General features: G+C 54.8%; 1 protein-coding gene across 1 annotated transcript; it reads left to right on the plus strand.

The window, feature by feature from the left end:
* Nucleotides 1–15,512: 15,512 nt before the first annotated feature.
* Nucleotides 15,513–21,008, plus strand: LIPT2 (lipoyl(octanoyl) transferase 2). Its single transcript, XM_032196672.1, has 3 exons — nucleotides 15,513–15,737; nucleotides 18,308–18,636; nucleotides 20,289–21,008. The coding sequence occupies exons 1-3, from the start codon at nucleotides 15,583–15,585 to the stop codon at nucleotides 20,519–20,521; spliced, it is 717 nt and encodes a 238-aa protein (XP_032052563.1). The 5' UTR covers nucleotides 15,513–15,582; the 3' UTR covers nucleotides 20,522–21,008.
* Nucleotides 21,009–21,107: the final 99 nt, after the last annotated feature.

Below are 21,107 nucleotides of genomic sequence, written 5' to 3' on the forward strand. Positions count from 1 at the left end.
CCCTTATGGCCCCGTGGCCTTGCACTGCCCCTGACAGACCCCCACAGCACTCCCTGACATTCCCACAGCCTCGTGTTGTCCCCTCACGCGTCCCCTCCATGTCTCCTCACATCCCCACAGATTTGCACCCCTGACACATCCCCATGGCATCTCCCCCCATCCCCACAGGCTCACACTGTCCCCTCACTCATCACAGAATCCCAGAATCATTGGGGTTGGAGAAGCCCTCCAGGATCATCTGGTCCAACCATCCCCCTACCACCAATGTCACCACCAGACCCTGTCCCCAAGCACCACGTCCAACCTCTCCTTGAACACCCCCAGGGACGGGGACTCCCCCACCTCCCTGGGCAACCCGTCCCAAGGCCTGACCGCTCTTGCTGAGCAGAAATGTCTCCTCATTGCCAACCTGAACCTCCCCTGGCATATGCATCCCTGTGACTTTATCTCATATCCCTGCAGCCTTGTTCTGTCCCCCAACATGTTCCCACATCATCCCTTCGTGTCCTCACAGTGTCCCCTCCTTGTCCCCACAGCCTCATGCTGTCCCCTCATGCATCCCCACCATGTCACCTGCATCCTTCTTGCCACCCCTTTCCTTGTCACCCAGCAGTCCTGTCCCCATCCTTGCTCTTGGTCAGGTAGAAGACACCCAGGGCAGGGAAAAGTGAACCACAAACTTGTTGGAAATTACTCATTTTCCTTTTTTATCAGCCCTGCCTGGGGCTTGCCTGATCCTTGCTGGAATGCCAGAGGGGAACCAAATCGGAGTCTGGAGTCCTTTTGCTCCCTGCCCCAGGGAAATGTCAGCGCTGAAGGGCAGGGCGAGGCGTTACTTGATGGAGATGCCTCATTTGGCAGCTTAAAACTGTTCTTAATCCAGGATAAACCCTCCCCAAGTTTCCACTGGGGAACTTCTAGCTTGGTGCTGATGTCCAGCACTTCTCATAACACGTGCTAAATATTACTCTGTGGTTTCTTTTATTTTTATTTATTTTTTTTGCAATAAATACCAAATGCAGGAAGACAAGGTTCCTCATCCCACTGCATTTACATCCCTTTTGTAATCCACCTTCACAGGAAGCCAAGGACTTTATCAATACACCAATTCTGATTTCCAAGGGCTTCTCCATAGCTGATGCAGTTAATTTAAAAACTCATAAAGTCTACAGTGTCTTTATTTATTTATCTATTTATCTATTTATTTATTTATTTTCTCCTTCCAAGGTGAATTATACTCAATTTTATTTTCTGTGCTTCTTATTTATCTCTCCTGGCTGGGTTATAGCGTGGCCCCACACGTGGATTAACTGGGTCTGGGCGATTGCTGCTGCAAGGAAAGGGACGTCTGGCTTCTCCCACCTTCCCTGCATCCCATTTACCTGAATCCCCCTGTCTCTGGCACCTTTGTCAGCCCATTTCATCCTCCTGAACCACTTCTTTTCTATATACCAGCTACTTAGGTTAGTAAACTGTTACCTGTAAATTGAGTCTCTGATTTAAATAGTCAGGAAAAAACTATAATGCATCAAACCACCCTGAACCAACTCCATAGACCTTTTGCTGGGAAAATAAAACCACCATGGCTGGGATGCACAGAGTCACAACCTGCAAGCCCCGACGCTGCATGCAGGTGGCTCGCTTTTCTTTGTTGTACTGAGAGTTAAAAGCAAGACAAAAGAAAGAACTTCTCAGCATCTAACCATGCCACGACACCTGTTTCTGTGGGAGAGAAGTGATGCGTGTTTCCTTCTGCTCTTAGTATTTTCAGGTGGGCCACAGCACTGAGCTGAAAAATATGTTTTTAGGGCCAGAGGCAAGTTCTGATGGAGAGTTCACTGAAATGTCACCTCTATGAGCACTGGGTCCTTTTCTGATTTATATTATGTCTCCAGGAATCCTGGCTTCAGAAAACTGAGAGGTCCCAATGGAGTGCCATGTCTCACAGGGCTGAACCATGCAGCAAGAGAATCTCAAATTAACTTTGGGTGTGTGAGGTCTGTAACTCGAATGCATTCATTTATTGGTACTGAGAGCTGTAACGGAGAAGAAGAGAGATAGACTTGGCTGCTTTGAAAGGAAAGATTGCAAAATTAGCCTTAACACTCGAGGAATAATCTTCCTTTGGGTGCCCAAGGTGGTGACACCAGCCCTAATATCAATGATGTTGCAAAGTATACTTTTAATCAGCAAGAGCTGAGCAAGGACCTTTAACTCCCTGAAGTCAGGCATTTTATTTCTGATTTTAAAAGGAGCAGGAGAAAGATCAAAATCATTATTCACATACTGCTCTTTGTTATGAAAAGGCAATGATTTTTTTGCAGATTCTGGGACTTGCTGAATATTCGTATGAGAGGTCCCCAGGTCTGCCCAAAGCTGGTAAAGAGGCATTTTGCAATTTCATCTCGTGAATCGAACCGTTGTGCAAAATGTTCCTATCCAATGGTGCTTGAAACACAGCAGCTGATCAACAATGAAATGAAAACTACAACCTGAAACCAAAGTATGGAACAGTTGAATATTAACGTCCTTTTACCGTTTTCTCAAAGAAAAAAGAAGTGAAGATGTGACAGAGCCACTGAAACTCCCAAAGCAGCACTGCAGAGATGGATGCAAGGAGACCTGGAATAAGCAATGAGATTTCGCTGGGGATGCACATCAGCTCAGTACTGGAAGCAGAAGAAGAACCAAGGTGTGCTGATCCCATTTGTGACTTTATGCCCTAAATGCCCTGATTCCCCTACAAACATCGCAGTCAACAGGGGAGATCAAACAAGCCTTGTAATTTGAAGGCAGCCAGCATCGCAGCTGCACACTTGTGGTCCTCGTACTCCAGCTGAGCTTACCAGGGACATGAAACCTGGCTTCTTGTTTGTGATCATCTCTCCTGTTGCACTTGGCCCTGGCAAATATTGCTCTTTTTGGGTTGCACGTAGTGGACCCAGGGTGTAAACCAGGGACATGTCCCTAACATCACTGTAGAGAGCGGCAATCTCAGTTGTAAACTAATTAGGTGCCCTCTCAGCCCTGGTGTTTTGAGGAGTCCCACTTTATCCTCTGAGCACCTGGGCATTTTTTTTTGTTCGTTTGCTTTATTTTTGTGAAATATCCAGAATGGCAAAGCCTGAAAGAAATGCAGCAGTGGGCACACACAAACCTTGTGCTGCGCTCCTTGGGACCCAGAAAATTCTCCTGAGTGTGCAGCAATAACTTTATTAGTATACAAACCCCCCAGTTTTCAGCATCAACACCTGTAAAGGTACAAGATAATTTTTAAAACGTCTTGCAACTTTGATAACTGTTTCTTCTTTTTTTTTTTTTGTTTTCTTTTTTTTTTCTTTTTCTTTTTCTTTTTTCTTTTTCTTTTTCTTTCTCTTTCTCTTTCTCTTTCTCTTTCTCTTTCTCTTTCTCTTTCTCTTTCTCTTTCTCTTTCTCTTTCTTTTCCTTTTCCTTTTCCTTTTCCTTTTCCTTTTCCTTTTCCTTTTCCTTTTCCTTTTCCTTTTCCTTTTCCTTTTCTTCTTTTTCTTTTCTTCTTCAAATTCTTCTTCTTCTTCTTCTTCTTCTTCTTCTTCTTCTTCTTCTTCATATTCTTCTTCTTCTTCTTCTTCTTCTTCTTCTTCTTCTTCTTCTTCTTCTTCATGATAAATCTACTGGATGCTACACTGATCTTGGAAACAGCATAAGGACTGGCTGGCAGGAGAGCTGCAGGGATCCTTCTGGTGCACAGCGACTGCTCACACATTAATTCACACATCACATTAGAGCTGGTTGCTCTACAAAGGCAGCAGTTCCTGCAGACTGGCCCATGAAATTGGGGCCAAGGGGCTGAAGACTCGAACTTACCCTGTCTCCTTGTCCTGGAGAGTAACACTTGTAAATGATCCTGCACAGATGAAACACTTAAAATAATTTAAAGAAAAGGAAAAATGGGAGCAAGAGAAATATTCTCATTGTAATGCAGCAAACGGATAGATGCTGAAGGGCATGTGCCTGGGGTTCCTGTTGAATAACTGGAGTTGTTTGAAGCACTTCCAGGGGGCATTGCTCTGAACCTTCCTAGGACACCTATTTTGGTATTGACCCCGAGAGGAGTCTGTTTTTCTTCAATGCCCAGAAAGTCAACCTAGTGTAACCGTGTCACGTTTAGACATCTAAATTTGTGGTTGCCGAAGGCAAGATGCATCAATCCTAGTGCAGGATCTGGAAATACTTTGGGAGCATTCCCTTAAAAGACCCGATAATACTCTCTTGTATGGAATTTGCAGTGCTCTCATACGAGGCTCTGACAAATGTAAGTTAAACGCGAGTTCCTCTTCCAAGAAGCAGATGAGGTTTATCCCCATTTCAAAGACGACGATGCTGAGACACAGAGAGGTTATGTGATCTGTCCAAGAAGCTTTCAATACTCCCAGGTGTAAAGCCCGAGTATCCTGACTCTCAAGCTTTCGTTCTCCAAGCTCTATAAAAGATTCTTTCAAACGTTGCTTGTGTGTAACAAAATGTCTTGTACTTAGAGCTTCCCCCAGCCAAAACCACCAGCACCGGCAGAAACCAAGCCCAAAGGCTCGTAATAATGGTTGTTTCACAAAATGCTTTCCAAACAGGCAAAAAAGAATGGGCAGAGCTTCTGGAAATTTATTATATATAGTAGCTGGCAAGCAGCTGGCTGAGGAGGAGTTGGAGTGAAAGGAGTTCTGTTGAAGTTTTAATTAATATCGTATGAGGGGAAACTCGAACAACCGAGCAATGCTGAAGGGAGAACAGGGACACGGAGATCTTAGAGACACAGAGGAGGGTGTCCATGCACTTTTAACTGAATCTGTCCAAAATTCGTCTAGGTACAGACACCCTTTTCCTTTTGGAGCTTGTCAGGTTAATTCTATCAGAGGCTCCTGAAGATTGGGTGTCAATGCATCCCATCTGAAGAAAAGCAGAGGATTTGAGCAATAAAATAAACCTGTAAGACATGCAGAAGGAAATATAGAGTTTGATCCCCCTCTTTTCTTATACCAAGCTGCCTTAAAAATAGCAGGGTGGAATTAATGGGGTCTTTTTGCTAGGAGTCCCGTGTGGTGGGTGAGTCGGATTTTAGCCTCCTTCCTTAACCACACAAAATGCATAAGCACAACTGGAAGACTTGGGGTCAAACACTGCCAGAAAAGCAGTTGGAATGATTTTGTTTGTAGGGTTGCAAGGGACGGGATCGGTACAGGCATAGTCCATAAACTGGGATGAAAATTGCTCTCGTAGGAGATTGCTGCATTGAGACAGACGCATTTGTCTGTGTGGCTTGACAATTTTTTCTGTGTCTGAGGCTGCTGAGCCCTAAAAGAGGGTGTAGGTCCACTGAAAGAAGGAAGCCCAGAAATGTAGGAACACTCTGCCAGAAGGACATTACTGGGTGCTGCCGGATTTGCAATGCAAATTAAAAAAAAAAAAAAAAAAGAAATAAATAATAATAATAAAAGCTTTTTGCAAGAAGCAACATGCAGCACACGTAGTGCAAGAGGATCAAACACCCTGCACATTCGCAACCAAAAACCTTGAGATGCTCAAAATGCGAGGCAGCAACAACGCCGACAAGGGAGAGGCACCTGAAAAACTCCTGAGATCAGGCTCAGGGGGATGAAGAATACCTAAGCAGGATTGACAACCAGCAGAGAAGCACAGCGTGACTGCTGACAGTCGGTTGCTGTCTGTCTTTGTTAGTCAAATCACTCCTGGCACCGCCAGCAGTGCTGGCTGCTGTCCTCCCCCAGTGACACCGAGTTTTAGACACCCAGCATAAGTGGAGACACCCACATTTAAGTGGCTTCATCTGGAGCCGGTTCCCAGTCCACTCGCCTGTTTTATGGCACATCGCAGCATCGCGCAGCATCAGGGGGGGGAATATTGTATGGCTAATGGCACGAACAGATAGATTTCTTTCACTTTTGCGCCTTGTACAGACGTTTGTGCCAGGATTTCTCATACTTTTGCATGAAAAGTTCTTTCTCAAAAAATAAAAATGTAAGATTTAAGCACTGTCATTGAAAAAAAAAAAAAAAAACAAAAAAAAAACACGTGTAGCCATCTGGGAATGTGTTGGCAAAAAGAATATAATCTTTCCATCCACCAAGTACAAGTTGTCACAGCTTTAAAAAAAAGATGATTTACATGAATGGCTTCAAAAGCATCAGGAGAATTTCCCAGCTTGAGCCACGGTGGTAGCTGGCATTGCTCACTTCAGGTTATTGACTGATGTCCACATCTCGCTCCGAGTGTGTTCTCGGGGCTGTTTGCATGGGGAGATTGATGGAATGCTTCCCCTATGGATTCCTGTTGTCGATGCCTTTTATTTCAAGGTAATTAGTGTGCCTCAGCATGGATTATTTGACATTTATTCAATAGCAGGATGGGCACAGAAGGAGCTGGGGCAGAACAGCTTGTTTTCTAGCAGCTATGCAGATCGGTTTCCCCAGCAGACAGGCTATTAAAGAAGATAAACAAGAGTTGCAGCTAGGAAATAATGACAATTCTCTGAAGAACAACTACGGATAAAACAGAGATGAGAAAGGGCAGGAAAGCATCTCCCCAAAAACAGCACGGTGCACAGCTGCAGCGTGCTGAGACCGAGCAGGGAGGGAGATAAGGGGAAAAAATATATGTATCAGCTCAGCCACGCTATGTTGTGTGTCCCAGGATGGGAAAACTCCTTCCCTCTTCCCTCCTTGGTACCCCAAAGAATGCAACATGAAGTTTAAGCCGCTGCGAGGTCTGAGCTCTGCGTGTAGGGAGAAGATGGGGTCCTTGGAGGAGGGCTGGCACCGTAGGTGCTGGCGAGATTTGACTTTGAAAAAAAAAAAAAAAAAAAAAAGCAGGTTGGTTGATTTGGGGGAAAAAAATCCCAAGAGGATTTGGTTAGTGGTAGGAAAAAAATAAATAAAAATACCAGTTTTGGAGAAGCCACTGCGGCCGTGCTGTTCAGCCCCTGCAGCAGAGCTCGCCAAGGTGCCACCACGGTTGCAGCCAGGGGAATGAGTGTCTGTCTACCCAGGGGCACGGGCCCCACGTCTCCAAAACCTTCATTTTTTGTGCAATTCCCCTGCTCGGTCAGCAGGTGCCAGCTCGGCACCACTCCTGCCGGGAAGTCCCAAGGCTTTAAATCCTGCTGCTGGTGCTGGGGCGAGCAAGGGTAAGAAGCGCAGGGCAGAGCTTCTGCTGCGAGCAGTGCCTCGCTCTGCCCCACAGGAGCTGGGGGAGCGGTGGTCCCAAGCTTCAGCCCCACAGCAGCCCCTACAAAGTGTGGCCGGAGTGGGGTCGCCGCCCTTCGTCCCCATGGCACGCTGCGCCCGCACCGCTGAAACCCACCGCGGTGGTTTGGGGAGCAAAGAGGGCCAGAGACTAACCCAATACTGACCCAAAAAAGGGGTTTTGATGTACAGGCTTCAGGGAGAGCCTTGCTGAGCTCCACCAGGTGCAGAACCCCAAAGATCCCCCGTCGGGAGGATGCTGAACCGGGGAGCACCTCGCTCCGCGGCGAAGTCACCCGCTCCAAGTGAGCTCCGAGCGGATGCGGCTCCTCGTTCGACTGCGTCAATTTTTCACCTGGCAAAGCTGAGGGAAGGAAATTGCACGCGTTCGATGTGTTAAAATAAGCTCACGTGACGCACGCGGCCCCCACAGTGTGCCGGGTGCCTCTCCAGTGGCCACAACAATCGCCTTGCTCAGCTGGCACCGTGTCCCTTGGGCTGCTGCTGACAAAGCTGCTCGCATCCTCTTCCTCCTGCGCTCCCGTGCGCCTTCTCCCACGCTGCTTCTCTCTCTTTATTCATGTCACCGTAGCTGTTCTTGCTCCATGACATTTTGCTTTTGGCTTGGCATTTGTGTCTGGTTTTACAGGCAAACAGTGCAGGTCTTGATGCATTACTCACCGTTTTGCTTTAAAAAGCCTCTTTTCATCTTTTGTTTTCTTTTTTTATGTTTTTGTTTCCTGCTTTGGGCATTCTGGATGATTTCCTGGCCTCCGTTGAAGTGCCTGGGAACTGTAAGATCACACTTTTCACCTTCAGATCACAGTGTGTCCTGGTATCGCCGACTGCTCTTAGGGTTCGAATGAGCTCGCTGAAGGCCTTCTAGCTGAGGATTTCTTTTATTTCTACAAAAACGGGGAACAGGGTCTGGTTCTGCTCTCGCTCACGCCTGCTTTATACTCCAAGGTAACTACATGGGTCTAATCTGAAACCAGAGAGGTTCAGACTGACACGAGGAGAAGCTTGTTCCTGCACTGGGCAGGGCTGCAGGCAGGCTGTGTGTCTCCGTTCGTGCAGGTTTTCAATACCTGATGGGATAAAGCCCTAAGCAACCCGGCCCAGCCTCAGGCCAGACCCTGCTTTGGGCACGAGGTCAGACCTGAGGCCTCCAGAGATCCCTTCCAACCTAATCTTCATCCCCCAAACCTCTGTGGCTCCTGCTTTGTAGCCTGTGCAGGAGAGAAGCAGCAGGTCCCTGGTACCGAAGATGGAGAAGAAAGATGCCCGAAGGTTGGTGCTGTTGAGTTTAAAAAGGCCTCAAAGATACTAAACATTTTCACCGTGTTAAAGCCCTTTCCATGCAGAATCTCAAAGCCTTTAACGAAGTCAAGCACAATCGTCCCCACCCCACATACGATTAAAGGAGGCCCACAAAGCCAAATGACTTTTACCAGATCTCCCTTTCCTTGCCTCCTGCCCAGACCGGGTCCCAAATTCCCACAGCTCCCACCCCTCCTGCCTTATTCTCCTCCCTATGTGCAGGTTCCTGGTCTTTGAGACCTGCTTTAGCCCTGGTTTGGGGACCAAAGAGTGTTTTATCACCCCGATGTGAGCCCCCCTCTCCTTCCAGCGACACTCGGACACGAACTGCGTGGGCACCATAAACCAAAACCTGCACCTGGAGGGAGCCGAACGCAGCCACTTTGATATTCTAAAATAATATTTATTGATTTAAACATAACTAGAACAGCAGCCGCTGTGTATTTACTTGTGCCAGTGAAAACGGAGCGGGTCTGTGCGATGTCTGCTGAAAAAAAAGTTCCCCTCTGGCCGCTGCAGCTCGCAGCTCCTGTCTGAACACTTACAGGTTCGTCTGCCCCTTGTCACAGGAGGCAAAAACACCAGGTCTGACCCCAAAGAGTGGGAATAGATGGTGTTTTATTTGTTGTTTTTTCCATTCCGGTGTCTGAAATAAGACCTTTTAGAAGAACCAGCTGCTTCCATCCGAAATAGCTCGCTTCTCCTGGGAGATGAGCCTGTGAAAAACATTCCGAACTGGCAGGTTTTTGGCAGCAGCAGGGAAAAACAGAAGGAAAAGCCATTTTTACCATCCCGACTGTCACTTTTCACGTATTTTTTATTTCCATCAAGCACAAAGAGAACGGTATCTAGTCAACAGTTCCCTGAAATTCATGTCAGATAGAGAGGAAAGGGAGCAGAGAGTTGGGTGTGGAGACCTCTGCGCGCCAGGACCACGACACCGAGCTGCTGGATTCAGGTCCGTGCCGTCTTCCCGGCCCTGGGTTGTTGCACGATTCCTCTCTGCCTCTCCTTTCCCACTGCTAAAATGGATCCTGATCTCCCAGCAATTTGCAGGTCTGTCAATAGGCAGTGCCACGCGTGCTCACCCCACCTTTTTCTTCCTCTGTCCTGCTAAATCCGGATGCCTGAGTGCCAGCTCCCCTCGGTATGCAAAGCAATGAGTCAGTATGAAAAGCAGTGAAAAGAAATGAGTCAAGGAAACAGGCTTTGTAAGTGCTTGAAAAGAGTCCCTAAAGGGCACACAAGGATCCTAAAGGGCACACAAGGATCCTAAAGGGCACACAAGGAGCTCTGCCTCCCATGGCAGCCCCTCGGAGCACCCCTGGAGCCCCCGTGAAGATGCACGGAGAGTTTTGGTCCTTTACACGCAGCTCATACCGTGGTGTTTGGGTCAGGTAGCTGAGGCACAAGCTATTTAATGTGGCAGGTGAAATTTGGAAATTAGCATGTCTACGATCATGTCCCTCGCAGGTGGCACTGCAGCCCCCGAGGGGTGTCCCCAGCGCCCCATCTGGGGCTGCTGCCTCCAGGGACCTGCCAGCACGCCAGCCTGCTCCCTAACTCAGCTCTTTTAGAGGATTTCTCATTAAAAAAAAAGGTGCTCTGGGGAGTGCTCAGCCTGGCTGGGATGGTTTCAGCAGGACTGGCTGCATGTGGAGCTGTGCCAAGAGGGGAGCTGGGAAGCAGCTGGGGACAAAGCGGACACGGGGACATCTCCACCAGCATCGATGAGGTCCAGGTGGTTCATCTGAGCTGCACCTTTCCTTCCTGAGCACAAACACCAGCAGGAGAGCCTGGAGGAGCAATGCAGACCCCGAAATGGGTCAAAGGATGCCTGCTGCTGGGGGAAGGCAGACAGACACGGGGCCTGGCACCGGCTCCGACCCCTCTCCCCAGGCGCAGCAAGGAGCTTCCTTAACTACTTCCTAAATGCACCCCCGCGCAGCCCGCAGCACAGCCTCACACGTGCATTTCCTTGTTTTTCTTCCCCTTTGTCACAGCCTCGGGAGCGTTTCTTTGAGTCATTGAATAAATAAGGGGGGCAGGAGCGGTTCTGGCCGTGGGTCACGTCCCCCGAGATCCTGGCTGAATGAGCCGGGGACGTCAGCTCGAGTGAGAGGTTTATTAAGGAATGAGGCGGAGGGAAAATGTTCGTCCTTCAGATAACTGCAGGGCTGGTGGGCTGTGCTTGCAGCACTCGTGTGATGCCAGGGTCCTTGGGGCAAGGAGGTGACCTCTGGGCTCCTTCCAGCCCGAAGGGTGAACAGAGGCACGTGGTGATGGGTCCAGAAACACAGCTCAGGGTGTTCTGATTTTCCTCGGGGTGGGATTTTTCTTCTCAGCTCATGCAGCCCCGAGCGGAGCCGGGCTCCAGCCCACGCACCAAACTCCTGCACGCTTCAGAAAATTCGTATCATTATTTAATGCGAACAGTTAGCACCTGTGCTGGTGTGCCCCTTGGCACAAATTTCAGTAAGAGGAGCCAGCTTGGTACAACCTGCCTGAAATAAAAAAAAAAAAAAAAAAGAGGGGGATCTGCATGGGGAGGGGTCTCCATATCTCCATAGATGGCGGTGTGAGGGGCACCCCAGGCAGGGCAATCTGCTCCTGGCTCTGCCCGTGACACCGGGACAGCTCTGTCACCTCTCTGTGACATCCTGGCCTTGCCAAAGTCAACAGGAATTTTGTCACGGGCTCTCCCGGAGCCAAGACGCTGCCCTTTGCATCCGCCCGTGGCTCGCTGCGGCCCCCCTCTTGCCAGGCACCTGTCTCACAGCCCCCACCTTTGTCCTCCCCTCCTCTTCCTGCCATTAAACCCGGGTTTGCCTTAGCTCCAGAGCTCCCCGAGGGGAAATGTCCTTCAGCCCCGTGCCAGCAGGACGGGCCCTGCCTGCTCCTGCAATCCAAGGAGCTGGGGAGGATTCAAGAAGCTCGGCTGTGGCAAAAGGTGTCCTGGGGAAAAGCAGAGCAGTGTCGTGACCAAAAAGCCCTTAATGGGGATAAATGGAGGATAAAAACCCGTGGCTCCTTTCCATGCAAACTTCTCCGTCTCCTCCCCGCTCGCGAGGCAGGATGCTGGCAGGGAATGCCCCACGCTCCTTTCTCTCATCCCATTTCCGAGGCTCGCAGGGCCGGTGGCACACACTTCTCTTACGCAGGCAGCTCCGCAGCGTGCCAGAAAGGAAGAGCGTTGGGCTTTGATGTCCCAGCGGGAGCTGGAGGCTCAATCACAAGAAAAGGAAATAGCTGGAGCCGCACACAATGTTGGTGCCGAGCGCCAGCCTCCCCTGCCAAGGGCGGGCGCCGGCGGCGGCAGCAGGGCCCCGAGCGGCTCTCCCCGAATCGGCGCGGTGATCCTGAGCAAAAGGAGCTGGTAGACATGTGAAATGTGCCCACGGGGTGCTGACACAACGCCCCGGTGGGTTTTATGGTGCTGTTTCCCAGGCTGTCCTTTTTTTTACAAGCTGTTGTGGTGCTCACAGAAACGTCTAGATTGGAAGAGCCCTCCAAGATCACCCAGCCCAACCTCTGACCTAACCTTAACCAGTCCTCCACTAACCCATATCACTGAGCTCTACATCTAAACGTCTTTTAGAGACAGACCTCCAGGGACAGGGACTCCCCCACCTCCCTGGGCAACCCATCCCAAGGCCTGACTGCTCTTGCTGAGCAGAAATGTCTCCTCATTGCCAACCTGAGCCTCCCCTGGCACAACTCGAGGCCGTTCCCTCTGCTCCTGGCCCTGGTTCCCTGTGAGCAGAGGCCGCCCCCCAGCTCCCCACCCCTTCCTTTCAGGCAGTTGCAGAGAGCAATAAGCTCTGCCCTGAGCCTCCTCTTCTCCAGCCCAAACCCCCCCAGGTCCCTCAGCCGCTCCTCACAGGTCTTTTACTCAAAGATTTTCTCAAAGCATTCACTTTGGGGTCGCTGGCGATGAGGTATCCCAAAATGGCGGGCTCACACCAGGCCATGTAGGAGTTTGGCGCTGCCCTGCTGTGGATTTCCCTCCTCTGCGCCTTCCTGAAGCTGTTCCTGGTGGCAATAACCTCGTGTCCTGTGGGACAGGGGTTTTGGGGGATGCTACTTTTTGGGAAGCCCCAAGAGGGAAGGGGTTGGGGGCTCTTGTGGGGCCATGAGCCTTCCCTCAGTCCTCATAGCACAGGAGTATGAGGTGGGATGCCTCAGCCCCACAGAACACCACCTCGAGGCCCAAAAGCTGTAAAAATCGACTCAAATCTTCCCCTACTATGTTGAAAGGGGAGTGTGCCCCCAGCTTTGGCCCCGGGGGAGCATCCCAAGGAGGGGGCTGCAGAGTGGCAGCATTTCAGCAGCCCAAACCCCAAAACTGGGGGAAGTTTTTCAGTCCTGGTCAGGAAACCTTAGTGAAGCCGGTCAGCTGGAGGCAGGAGGGCACTGCCTGCATCTGCTGCTGGAGATTTCTGTAGGGAAATGGTTCATTTCCCAGTGAAACGTCAAAAAAATATATATTTTCCTAACTTCCTCTTAGTATCCATGAAATCAAGGGCTCAGACTTGGTTGTAACGTTCCCAAAAGATGGCACGATCAGATCTCATCTCAACCTAACTAAAAAAAGCCTAACTTGTGTCCCAGGCCCTTCCCCAGCTTCGGAGCCCTTCTCTGGCCACGCTCCAGGGCCTCGATGTCCTTCTGGGAGTGAGGGACCCAAAGCTGAACCCAGCACTCGAGGGGCGGCCTCAGCAGAGCAGAGCAGAGCCCAGGTGCCTTTTTGATAAAAACACGGTTTATTAGCTCCATAAAATCAAACCGCACCTACCAAGGCTCTCATAATCTTAATCCCATTGATAACGTGCGCTGGAGGCTCTGGGGACAGGTTGCTCGGTGGGAACAGTCGGCTCATGGGCCCTGTGTTATTTTCTATGTCTGTAAGAAAAAAAAAGGAAGGTGGGGAGGTTTTATCGCTCCTGAAGCCGCGGTGTGATTGATCTCGGCAGGCTGTGCGCAGCCTTTGTCCCCGAGGCTTTATTCCCAAGGCCTGACCTTGCGGGGCCACCCCCGTGTCCCGTTTGTCACCAGCACTCCCAGTAGGTTTGGGGGAGCAAACTGGGGCAGGATCCCCTCAGGGATGGGGATGGCAAGCACGGAGCTGTCTGTAGGGCTGGCTTTATCCGATAAAACCCCAAGGAACGTGCTTAGAATAGGAATTTTCCTTTTCCCCCGTGTTCCCCACCCTATAGGTGCTGTACCCCATACCCCTGGGCCCTACAGGCCACCCCCATGCCCCATTCCTTGTCCCCGTGCCTTATCCCCCATCCCCAGACCCTTTTCCCCACCCCTGCCCCCTATCTCCTAAGCCCTGTCCCCTGTTTTGGGGCTTTCTCCCCCCAAGTCCTTGGTCCTGTCCCTATATCCCTGTCCCTAGGCTCCAGCACAGGACCCCAAGCTATTCCTGGGCCCTATTCCCTGTCCTCGATCCCCTGTCCCCCTGCCTGGCCCCATGCCAGGCCCTATTCCCTGTCCCCTTGCCTGGCCCCTAGATCCTATTCCAGGTCCCCTTTCCCTGTCCCCATCCACATATAACTGTCACCTGAACCCTACAGCCCTATATCCTATTCCCAGGCCCTGTTTGCTGTCCCTGATCCCCTGTCCTCATGCTTGTCCCCCTTCCCTGGCCCCTTGTCCCCTGGCCTTGTGCCTGTCCCCTACCCACAAACACCTGTCCCTTGTCACCTATCCCCTATTCTCAGGCCCTACTCCCTGTGCCTGTCCCCATGTCCATCCCCTATCCCCATATACCTGTCCCCTCTGCCCTATTCCCAGCCCCTATTCCTGGTCCCCTGCCCCCATGCCTGTCCCCTGTCCCCATGTCCATCCCCTATCTCCATGTCCGTCCCCTGTCCCCATGTCTGTCCCCTCTCCCCTATCCTCACCCCCATGTCTGTCCCTTGTCCCTGTATACCCGTCCCCTCTTTACGTCCTCACATCCCGTCCCCCTTCCTGTCCCGTCCCCATGTCTGTTCCCTGTCCCTATATACCCATCCCCTCTTCATGTCCCCCTGCCTGTCCCCTGTCCCCATGTCCATTCCCTGTCCCCATACCTGTCCCCTGTCCCCATATACATGTTCCCTCTTCGTGTCCCCAAGTCTGTCCCCTATCTCCATGTTTGTTCCCTGTCCCCACATCCGTCCTCTGTCCCCACATCTGTTCCCTGTCCCCATATCTGTCCCTTGTCCCCATGTCTGCCCCCTGTCCCTATTCCTGTCCCTTCCTTGTCCCCTGTCCCCATATCCATCCCCTGTCCCCATATACATGTTCCCTCTTCGTGTCCCCAAGTCTGTCCCCTATCTCCATGTTTGTTCCCTGTCCCCATATCTGTTCCCTGTCCCCACATCTGTCCCTTGTCCCTATGTCTGTCCCCTGCCCCTATTCCTGTCCCTTCCTTGTCCCCTGTCCCCATGTCCGTCCCTTGTACCCATGTCTGCCCCCTGTCCCTATTCCTGTCCCTTCCTTATCCCTTGTCCCCTGTCCCCATATCCATCCCCTGTCCCCATGTCCATTCCCTATCCCCACGTCTGTCCCCTGTCCCCATATACCTGTCCGCTCTTTATGTCCCCATGTCCATCCCCTGTCCCCACATCTGCTCCCTGTCCCCATATACCCATCCCCTCTTCATGTCCCCATGTCCATCCCCTGTCCCCATTCCTTGGCCTTTTCCCTGTCCCCTGTCCCCATGTCCATTCCCTGTCCCCACATCTGTCCCCTGTCCCTATATACATGTCCCCTCTTCATGTTCCCTTGTCTGTCTCCTGTCCCCATGTCCGTCCCTTGTCCCCATGTCTGTCCCCTGTCACTATGCTTGTCCCTTCCTTGTCCCCTGTCCCTATTCCTGTCCCCTGTCCCCATGCCCGTCCCCATTCCCCGCCCCGTCCCCATTCCCCTCCCCGCCGCGCTCAGCTCCTCCCCCGGGCGGCCTAAGGCGGCTTCCTCAACCCAAACCAGGCCCAGAAACGACCCCAAACCCCCCCAAAAACCCCAAATCCACCCCCTCGCCATGCCCGGGGGCGCCGTGCGGGTGCTGCTCCTGGGCCCCGTGCCCTACTCGTTGGCTCTGCGCGTCCAGGAGCGCTGCGTGGGGGCGGCCCGGGCGGCGGCCCTAGGGGCTGCTGCTGCTGCGGCCCCCCCCCCCCCGCAACCCCCCCAGCAGCCGCCCCCCAGCCCCAGCCCCAGCCCCAGCCCCGCCGCTTTGGCCGGCCGAGAGCCTGGTGCTGAGCGAACCGGCCGAGCCCGTGTACGCCTGGGGGCTGAGGGGAGCCCCCGGGGAGCTCGGGGGGTGGGTGTGGGACGCGCTGCCGCCAATTTTGGGGGGAAGAAAGGGGTAAAAGGCGGGGTCAGGGGTGCTGAGCCTTGGTTTGAGGCTCCTGAAGGATGCCTGGAGCTGCCCTGCTGGGTCAGACTCGCTTTGCTTTCTGTGCCTCGTCACACTCCTGGCCAAGGGGGCCTTTTTGCTGATTGTGCCTTGTCCCCATGCCTGGCCCCTGTCCCCATGTGTGTCCCCTGTCCCTATATACCTGTCCCCTATCCCCTACCTTCACACCGTATTCCTGGTTCCCTGTCCTGCTGCCTGTCCCCTGTCCCCATATCCATACCCTGTCCCCATGTCTGCCCCCTGTCCCCATATACCTGTCCCCTACCCCCTATCCTCACGCCTATTCTTGGTTCCCTGTCCCCCTGCCTGTCCCCTGTCCCCGTGTCTGTCCCTTGTCCCCTCTTTATGTCCCCATGTGCGTCCCCTGTCCCCACGTCTGTTCCCTGTCCCTATATACCTGTCCCCTCTTCATGTTCCCCTGCCTGTCCCTTGTCCCCATGTCCATTCCCTGTCCCCATGTCTGTCCCCTGTCCCCATATACATGTTCCCTCTTCATGTCCCCATGCCTGTCCACTGTCCCCATATCCATTCCCTGTCCCCGTGTGTGTTCACTGTGCGCTGTCCCCACATCTGTCCCCTGTCCCTATATACCTGTCCGCTCTTCATGTCCCCATGTCCATCCCCTGTCCCCATATACCCATCCCCTCCTCATGTTCCCATATATCTCTCCCCTGTCCCCAGGTCTGTTCCCTGTCCCCATATATCTGTCCCCTGTCCCTATTCCTGCCCCTTATCCCCATGCCCTTCCCCATTCCCCGCCCCGTCCCCATTCCCCTCCCCGCCGCGCTCAGCTCCTCCCCCGGGCGGCCTAAGGCGGCTTCCTCAACCCAAACCAGGCCCAGAAACGACCCCAAACCCCCCCAAAACCCCCCCAAAAACCCCAAATCCACCCCCTCGCCATGCCCGGGGGGGGCGCCGTGCGGGTGCTGCTCCTGGGCCCCGTGCCCTACTCGTTGGCTCTGCGCGTCCAGGAGCGCTGCGTGGGGGCGGCCCGGGCGGCGGCCCTAGGGGCTGCTGCTGCTGCGGCCCCCCCCCACCGCAACCCCCCCAGCAGCCGCCCCCCAGCCCCAGCCCCAGCCCCAGCCCCGCCGCTTTGGCCGGCCGAGAGCCTGGTGCTGAGCGAACCGGCCGAGCCCGTGTACGCCTGGGGGCTGAGGGGAGCCCCCGGGGAGCTCGGGGGGTGGCTGTGGGACGCGCTGCCGCCAATTTTGGGGGGAGAAAGGGGTAAAAGGCGGGGTCAGGGGTGCTGAGCCTTGGTTTGAGGCTCCTGAAGGATGCCTGGAGCTGCCCTGCTGGGTCAGACTCGCTTTGCTTTTTGTGCCTCGTCACACTCCTGGCCAAGGGGGCCTGTTCTCTACTTGTGCCTTGTCCCCATGTGTGTCCCCTGTCCCCATGTGTGTTCCCTGTCCCTATATACCTGTCCCCTATCCCCTACCTTCACACCGTATTCCTGGTTCCCTGTCCCCCTGCCTGTCCCCTGTCCCCTAGTCTGTCCCTTGTCCCCTTTTTATGTCCCCATGTCCGTCCCCTGTCCCCACATCTGTCTCCTGTCCCCATTTCTGTCCCCTGTCCCCATACACCCGTCCCCAGCCCCCTGTCCCCATGTCCATCCCCTGTCCCCACATCTGTTCCCTGTCCCTATATACCTGTCCCCTCTTCATGTTCCCCTGCCTGTCCCTTGTCCCCATGTCCATTCCCTGTCCCCATGTCTGTCCCCTGTCCCCATATACATGTTCCCTCTTCATGTCCCCATGCCTGTCCACTGTCCCCATATCCATTCCCTGTCCCCGTGTGTGTTCACTGTGCGCTGTCCCCACATCTGTCCCCTGTCCCTATATACCTGTCCGCTCTTCATGTCCCCATGTCCATCCCCTGTCCCCATATACCCATCCCATCCTCATGTTCCCATATATCTCTCCCCTGTCCCCAGGTCTGTTCCCTGTCCCCATATATCTGTCCCCTGTCCCTATTCCTGCCCCTTATCCCCATGCCCTTCCCCATTCCCCGCCCCGTCCCCATTCCCCTCCCCGCCGCACTCAGCTCCTCCCCCGGGCGGCCTAACGCGGCCTCCATACCCCAAACCCACCCCAAACCCCCCCAAAACCCCCCCAAACCCCCCTAAACCCACCCCAAACCCCCTCGCCATGCCCGGGGGCGCCGTGCGGGTGCTGCTCCTGGGCCCCGTGCCCTACTCGTTGGCTCTGCGCGTCCAGGAGCGCTGCGTGGGGGCGGCCCGGGCGGCGGCCCTAGGGGCTGCTGCTGCTGCGGCCCCCCCCCACCGCAACCCCCCCAGCAGCCGCCCCCCAGCCCCAGCCCCAGCCCCAGCCCCGCCGCTTTGGCCGGCCGAGAGCCTGGTGCTGAGCGAACCGGCCGAGCCCGTGTACGCCTGGGGGCTGAGGGGAGCCCCCGGGGTGTCGCTGGCGGCCAAATTGAGGGAGAAAGGAGCGGGGTTGGCGGCGGTGAGGCGGGGGGGCCACGTTACCTATCACGGGCCCGGGCAGCTGCTGGCTTTGGTGGTTTTGGACCTGAGGGCGCGGAGGTTGGGGCTGAGGGGGTTCGTGGGGGGGTTGGAGGAGGTGGGGGTGAGGCTGTGCCGCCGCCTCGGGGTGCCCGCAGCGACTGCCAGGCCCCCCCCGCTCACCGGAGTCTGGGTGGGGGACGGGAAGGTGGCGGCCATCGGTGAGGAGGGGGGGGAATGGGGTGGGAGTGGGGTGGGGGGGGGATAGGGGGGGGAATGGGGTGGGGAAGGGGGTTGGGGGGGTGGGGAGGGGGTGGGAAATGGGGTGGGGGGGGGTGGGGGGGGGAATGGGGTGGGAAATGGGGTGGGGGGGGGAATGGGGGGGGGAATGGGGTGGGAAATGGGGTGTGGGGGGGAATAGGGGGGGGAATGGGGTGGGAAATGGGGTGGGGAAGGGGGTGGGGAAGGGGGTGGGGAAGGGAGTGGGGGGGTGGTGGGGAAGGGGGGTGCAAGGGGGGTGGGGAATTGGGGGAATGGGGTGGGGAATTGGGGGGGGAATGGGGTGGGGAAGGGGGGTGTTATGGGGTGGGGAAGGGGGTGGGGAATGGGGGGGGAATGGGGGTCGAATTGGGGGGGGGAATGGGGTGGAGAATTGGGGGGGGAATGGGGAGGAAGGGGGGTGTAATGGGGTGGGCAACGGGGGTGCAAGGGGTGGGCAAGGGGGGTGGGGAATGGGGTGGGGAATGGGGTGGGGAAGGGGAGTGTAATGGGGTGAGCAATGGGGTGGGGAAGGGGGTGCAAGGGGGAGTGCAATGGGGTGGGCAATGGGGTGGTTAAGGGGGGTGCAAGGGGGGAGGAAGGGGGGTGTAATGGGGTGTGTAATGGGGTGTGTAATGGGGTGGGCAAGGGGGGTGCAATAGGGTGGGCAGTGGGGTGGAGAATGGGGGGGAAGGGGGTGGGGAATGGGGTGAGAAATGGGGTGGGGAAGGGGGTGCAAGGGGTGTGTAATGGAGTGTACAAGGGTGGGGGAACGGGGGTGCAATGGGGTGTGCAAGGGGGGTGGGGAATGGGGGGGAATGGGGTGGGGAATGGGGGGCAATGTGGGGTGCAAGGGGGGAGGAAGAGGGGTGTAATGGGGTGTGCAGTGGGGTGGGGAATGGGGGGGAATGGGGTGGGGGATGGGGTGTAATGGGGTGAGAAATGGGGTGGGGAAGGGGGTGGGGTGGGGGGGGAATTGGGGGGGTAATGGGGTGGGGAAAGGGGCTGCAATGGGGTGTGCAATGGGGTGGGGAAGGGGGGTGGGTAATAGGGTGGGGAATGGGGGGAGAAATGGGTGGGGAATGGGGTGGGTAATGGGGGAAGGGGGAGTGTAATGACTGTGCAAGGGGGTGTGCAATAGGGTGGGGAGGGGGGGTGCATTGGGTGTGTAATGGGGTAGAGAAAGGGGTGTGCAATGGAGTGGGGAAGGGGGGGAGGGAGGTGTAATGGGGTGTGCAAGGGGGGTGTAAGGAGGTGGGCAAGGGGGGGGAATGGGGGGGAATGGGGTGGGCAAGGGGGGTGTAATGGGGTGGGCAGTGGGGTGGGGAAGGGGGTGTGTAATGGGTGTGCAAGGGGGGGACACCGGGGGGTGTGTAATGGGATGTGTAATAGGGTGGGCAATGGGGTGTGCAAGGGGGGGCAAGGGGGAGTGTAATGGGTGTGCAAGGGGGTGTGCAATAGGGTGTGGAAGGGGCGTGCAATGGGGTGTGTAATGGGGTGGGCAATGGGGTGTGCAAGGGGGAAGGCACGGGGCACGAGGGACACCTTGGGGCTGCTGCCAGCTGCCGGGTGCCCCCCCCTTCACGTCCCCGTCCCCCCCCCCTTTAACACCCAGGGGTGCACTGCGGGCACTACATCACCTCCCACGGGCTGGCGCTGAACTGCTGCACCGACCTGGCCTGGTTCGAGCACATCGTCCCCTGCGGGCTGGAAGGGATGGGGGTGACCTCGCTGAGCCGCGAGCTGGGCCGCCACGTCCCCGTAGCCGACGTCCTACAACCCTTCCTCCACTGCTTCCAGGAGGTTTTCGGCTGCGCCTTGGTCTTTTCGGATGAACCCGAAGCCTAGGAAGGCACCGGGGTGGTCCCAGACACCAGTTGGGGCTCGTCGTGTCCCCCATGGGGTTGCCCCGTGCTTGGTTTTGGGACAGGAGTTTGGCGAACGGGACAGCCCCAAAAACCAAAGTGCCGCCGCCGGCCCTATAGGGCACCCAGGGGTGTGCTGATGCTGTGACACCCCCGTGGTTGGGGCTCCTGGAGGTGCTGTGAAAATAATGCTTGGGGTCAGGGACGGATCCCACAAGCCTCAACTGGAACTGGTAGCACTGTGGGAATTACCCCAATTGCAGATTTTGGTTTTATTTTTCCTCTTTTCCCCCAAAAATGCACAATGGGGGTGGATGCGTGCTGACCTCCCCCCAAAACCCACAACCGGGGTGGATGCGTTTTGACCCCTGGGATGAGAAGGAGAGGCCGGGGTGGCTGAAATCTCCGTCTTTGCTCCTGGTGGACAGAAATCGGCAGATTTTATATGAAAAAAAACAGCTTTCTGGGAACTTTTGCTGCTCCTTTTGTCCGGAGGAGGGACAGGAAAGCGTGACCGGCAGCGTGGCGGGGTTGGGAAGCGCAAAGCTGGGTGGCTCTCCCGGCCCTAT

The sequence above is a fragment of the Aythya fuligula genome, chromosome 1 (assembly GCF_009819795.1).
Source record: "Aythya fuligula isolate bAytFul2 chromosome 1, bAytFul2.pri, whole genome shotgun sequence".
NCBI classification, from domain to species: Eukaryota; Metazoa; Chordata; class Aves; order Anseriformes; family Anatidae; genus Aythya; species Aythya fuligula.

What these genes read in the sequence shown, in the direction of transcription:
- LIPT2 (XM_032196672.1), top strand. Translation starts at nt 15,583, where the DNA reads ATGCCCGGGGGCGCCGTGCGGGTGCTGCTCCTGGGCCCCGTGCCCTAC. An exon ending in CCGCAACCCCCCCAGCAGCC is followed by an intron (nt 15,738 to 18,307) that starts GCCCCCCAGCCC and finishes GCCGGCCGAGAG; the next exon opens with CCTGGTGCTGAGCGAACCGG. An exon ending in CGGGAAGGTGGCGGCCATCG is followed by an intron (nt 18,637 to 20,288) that starts GTGAGGAGGGGG and finishes TTTAACACCCAG; the next exon opens with GGGTGCACTGCGGGCACTAC.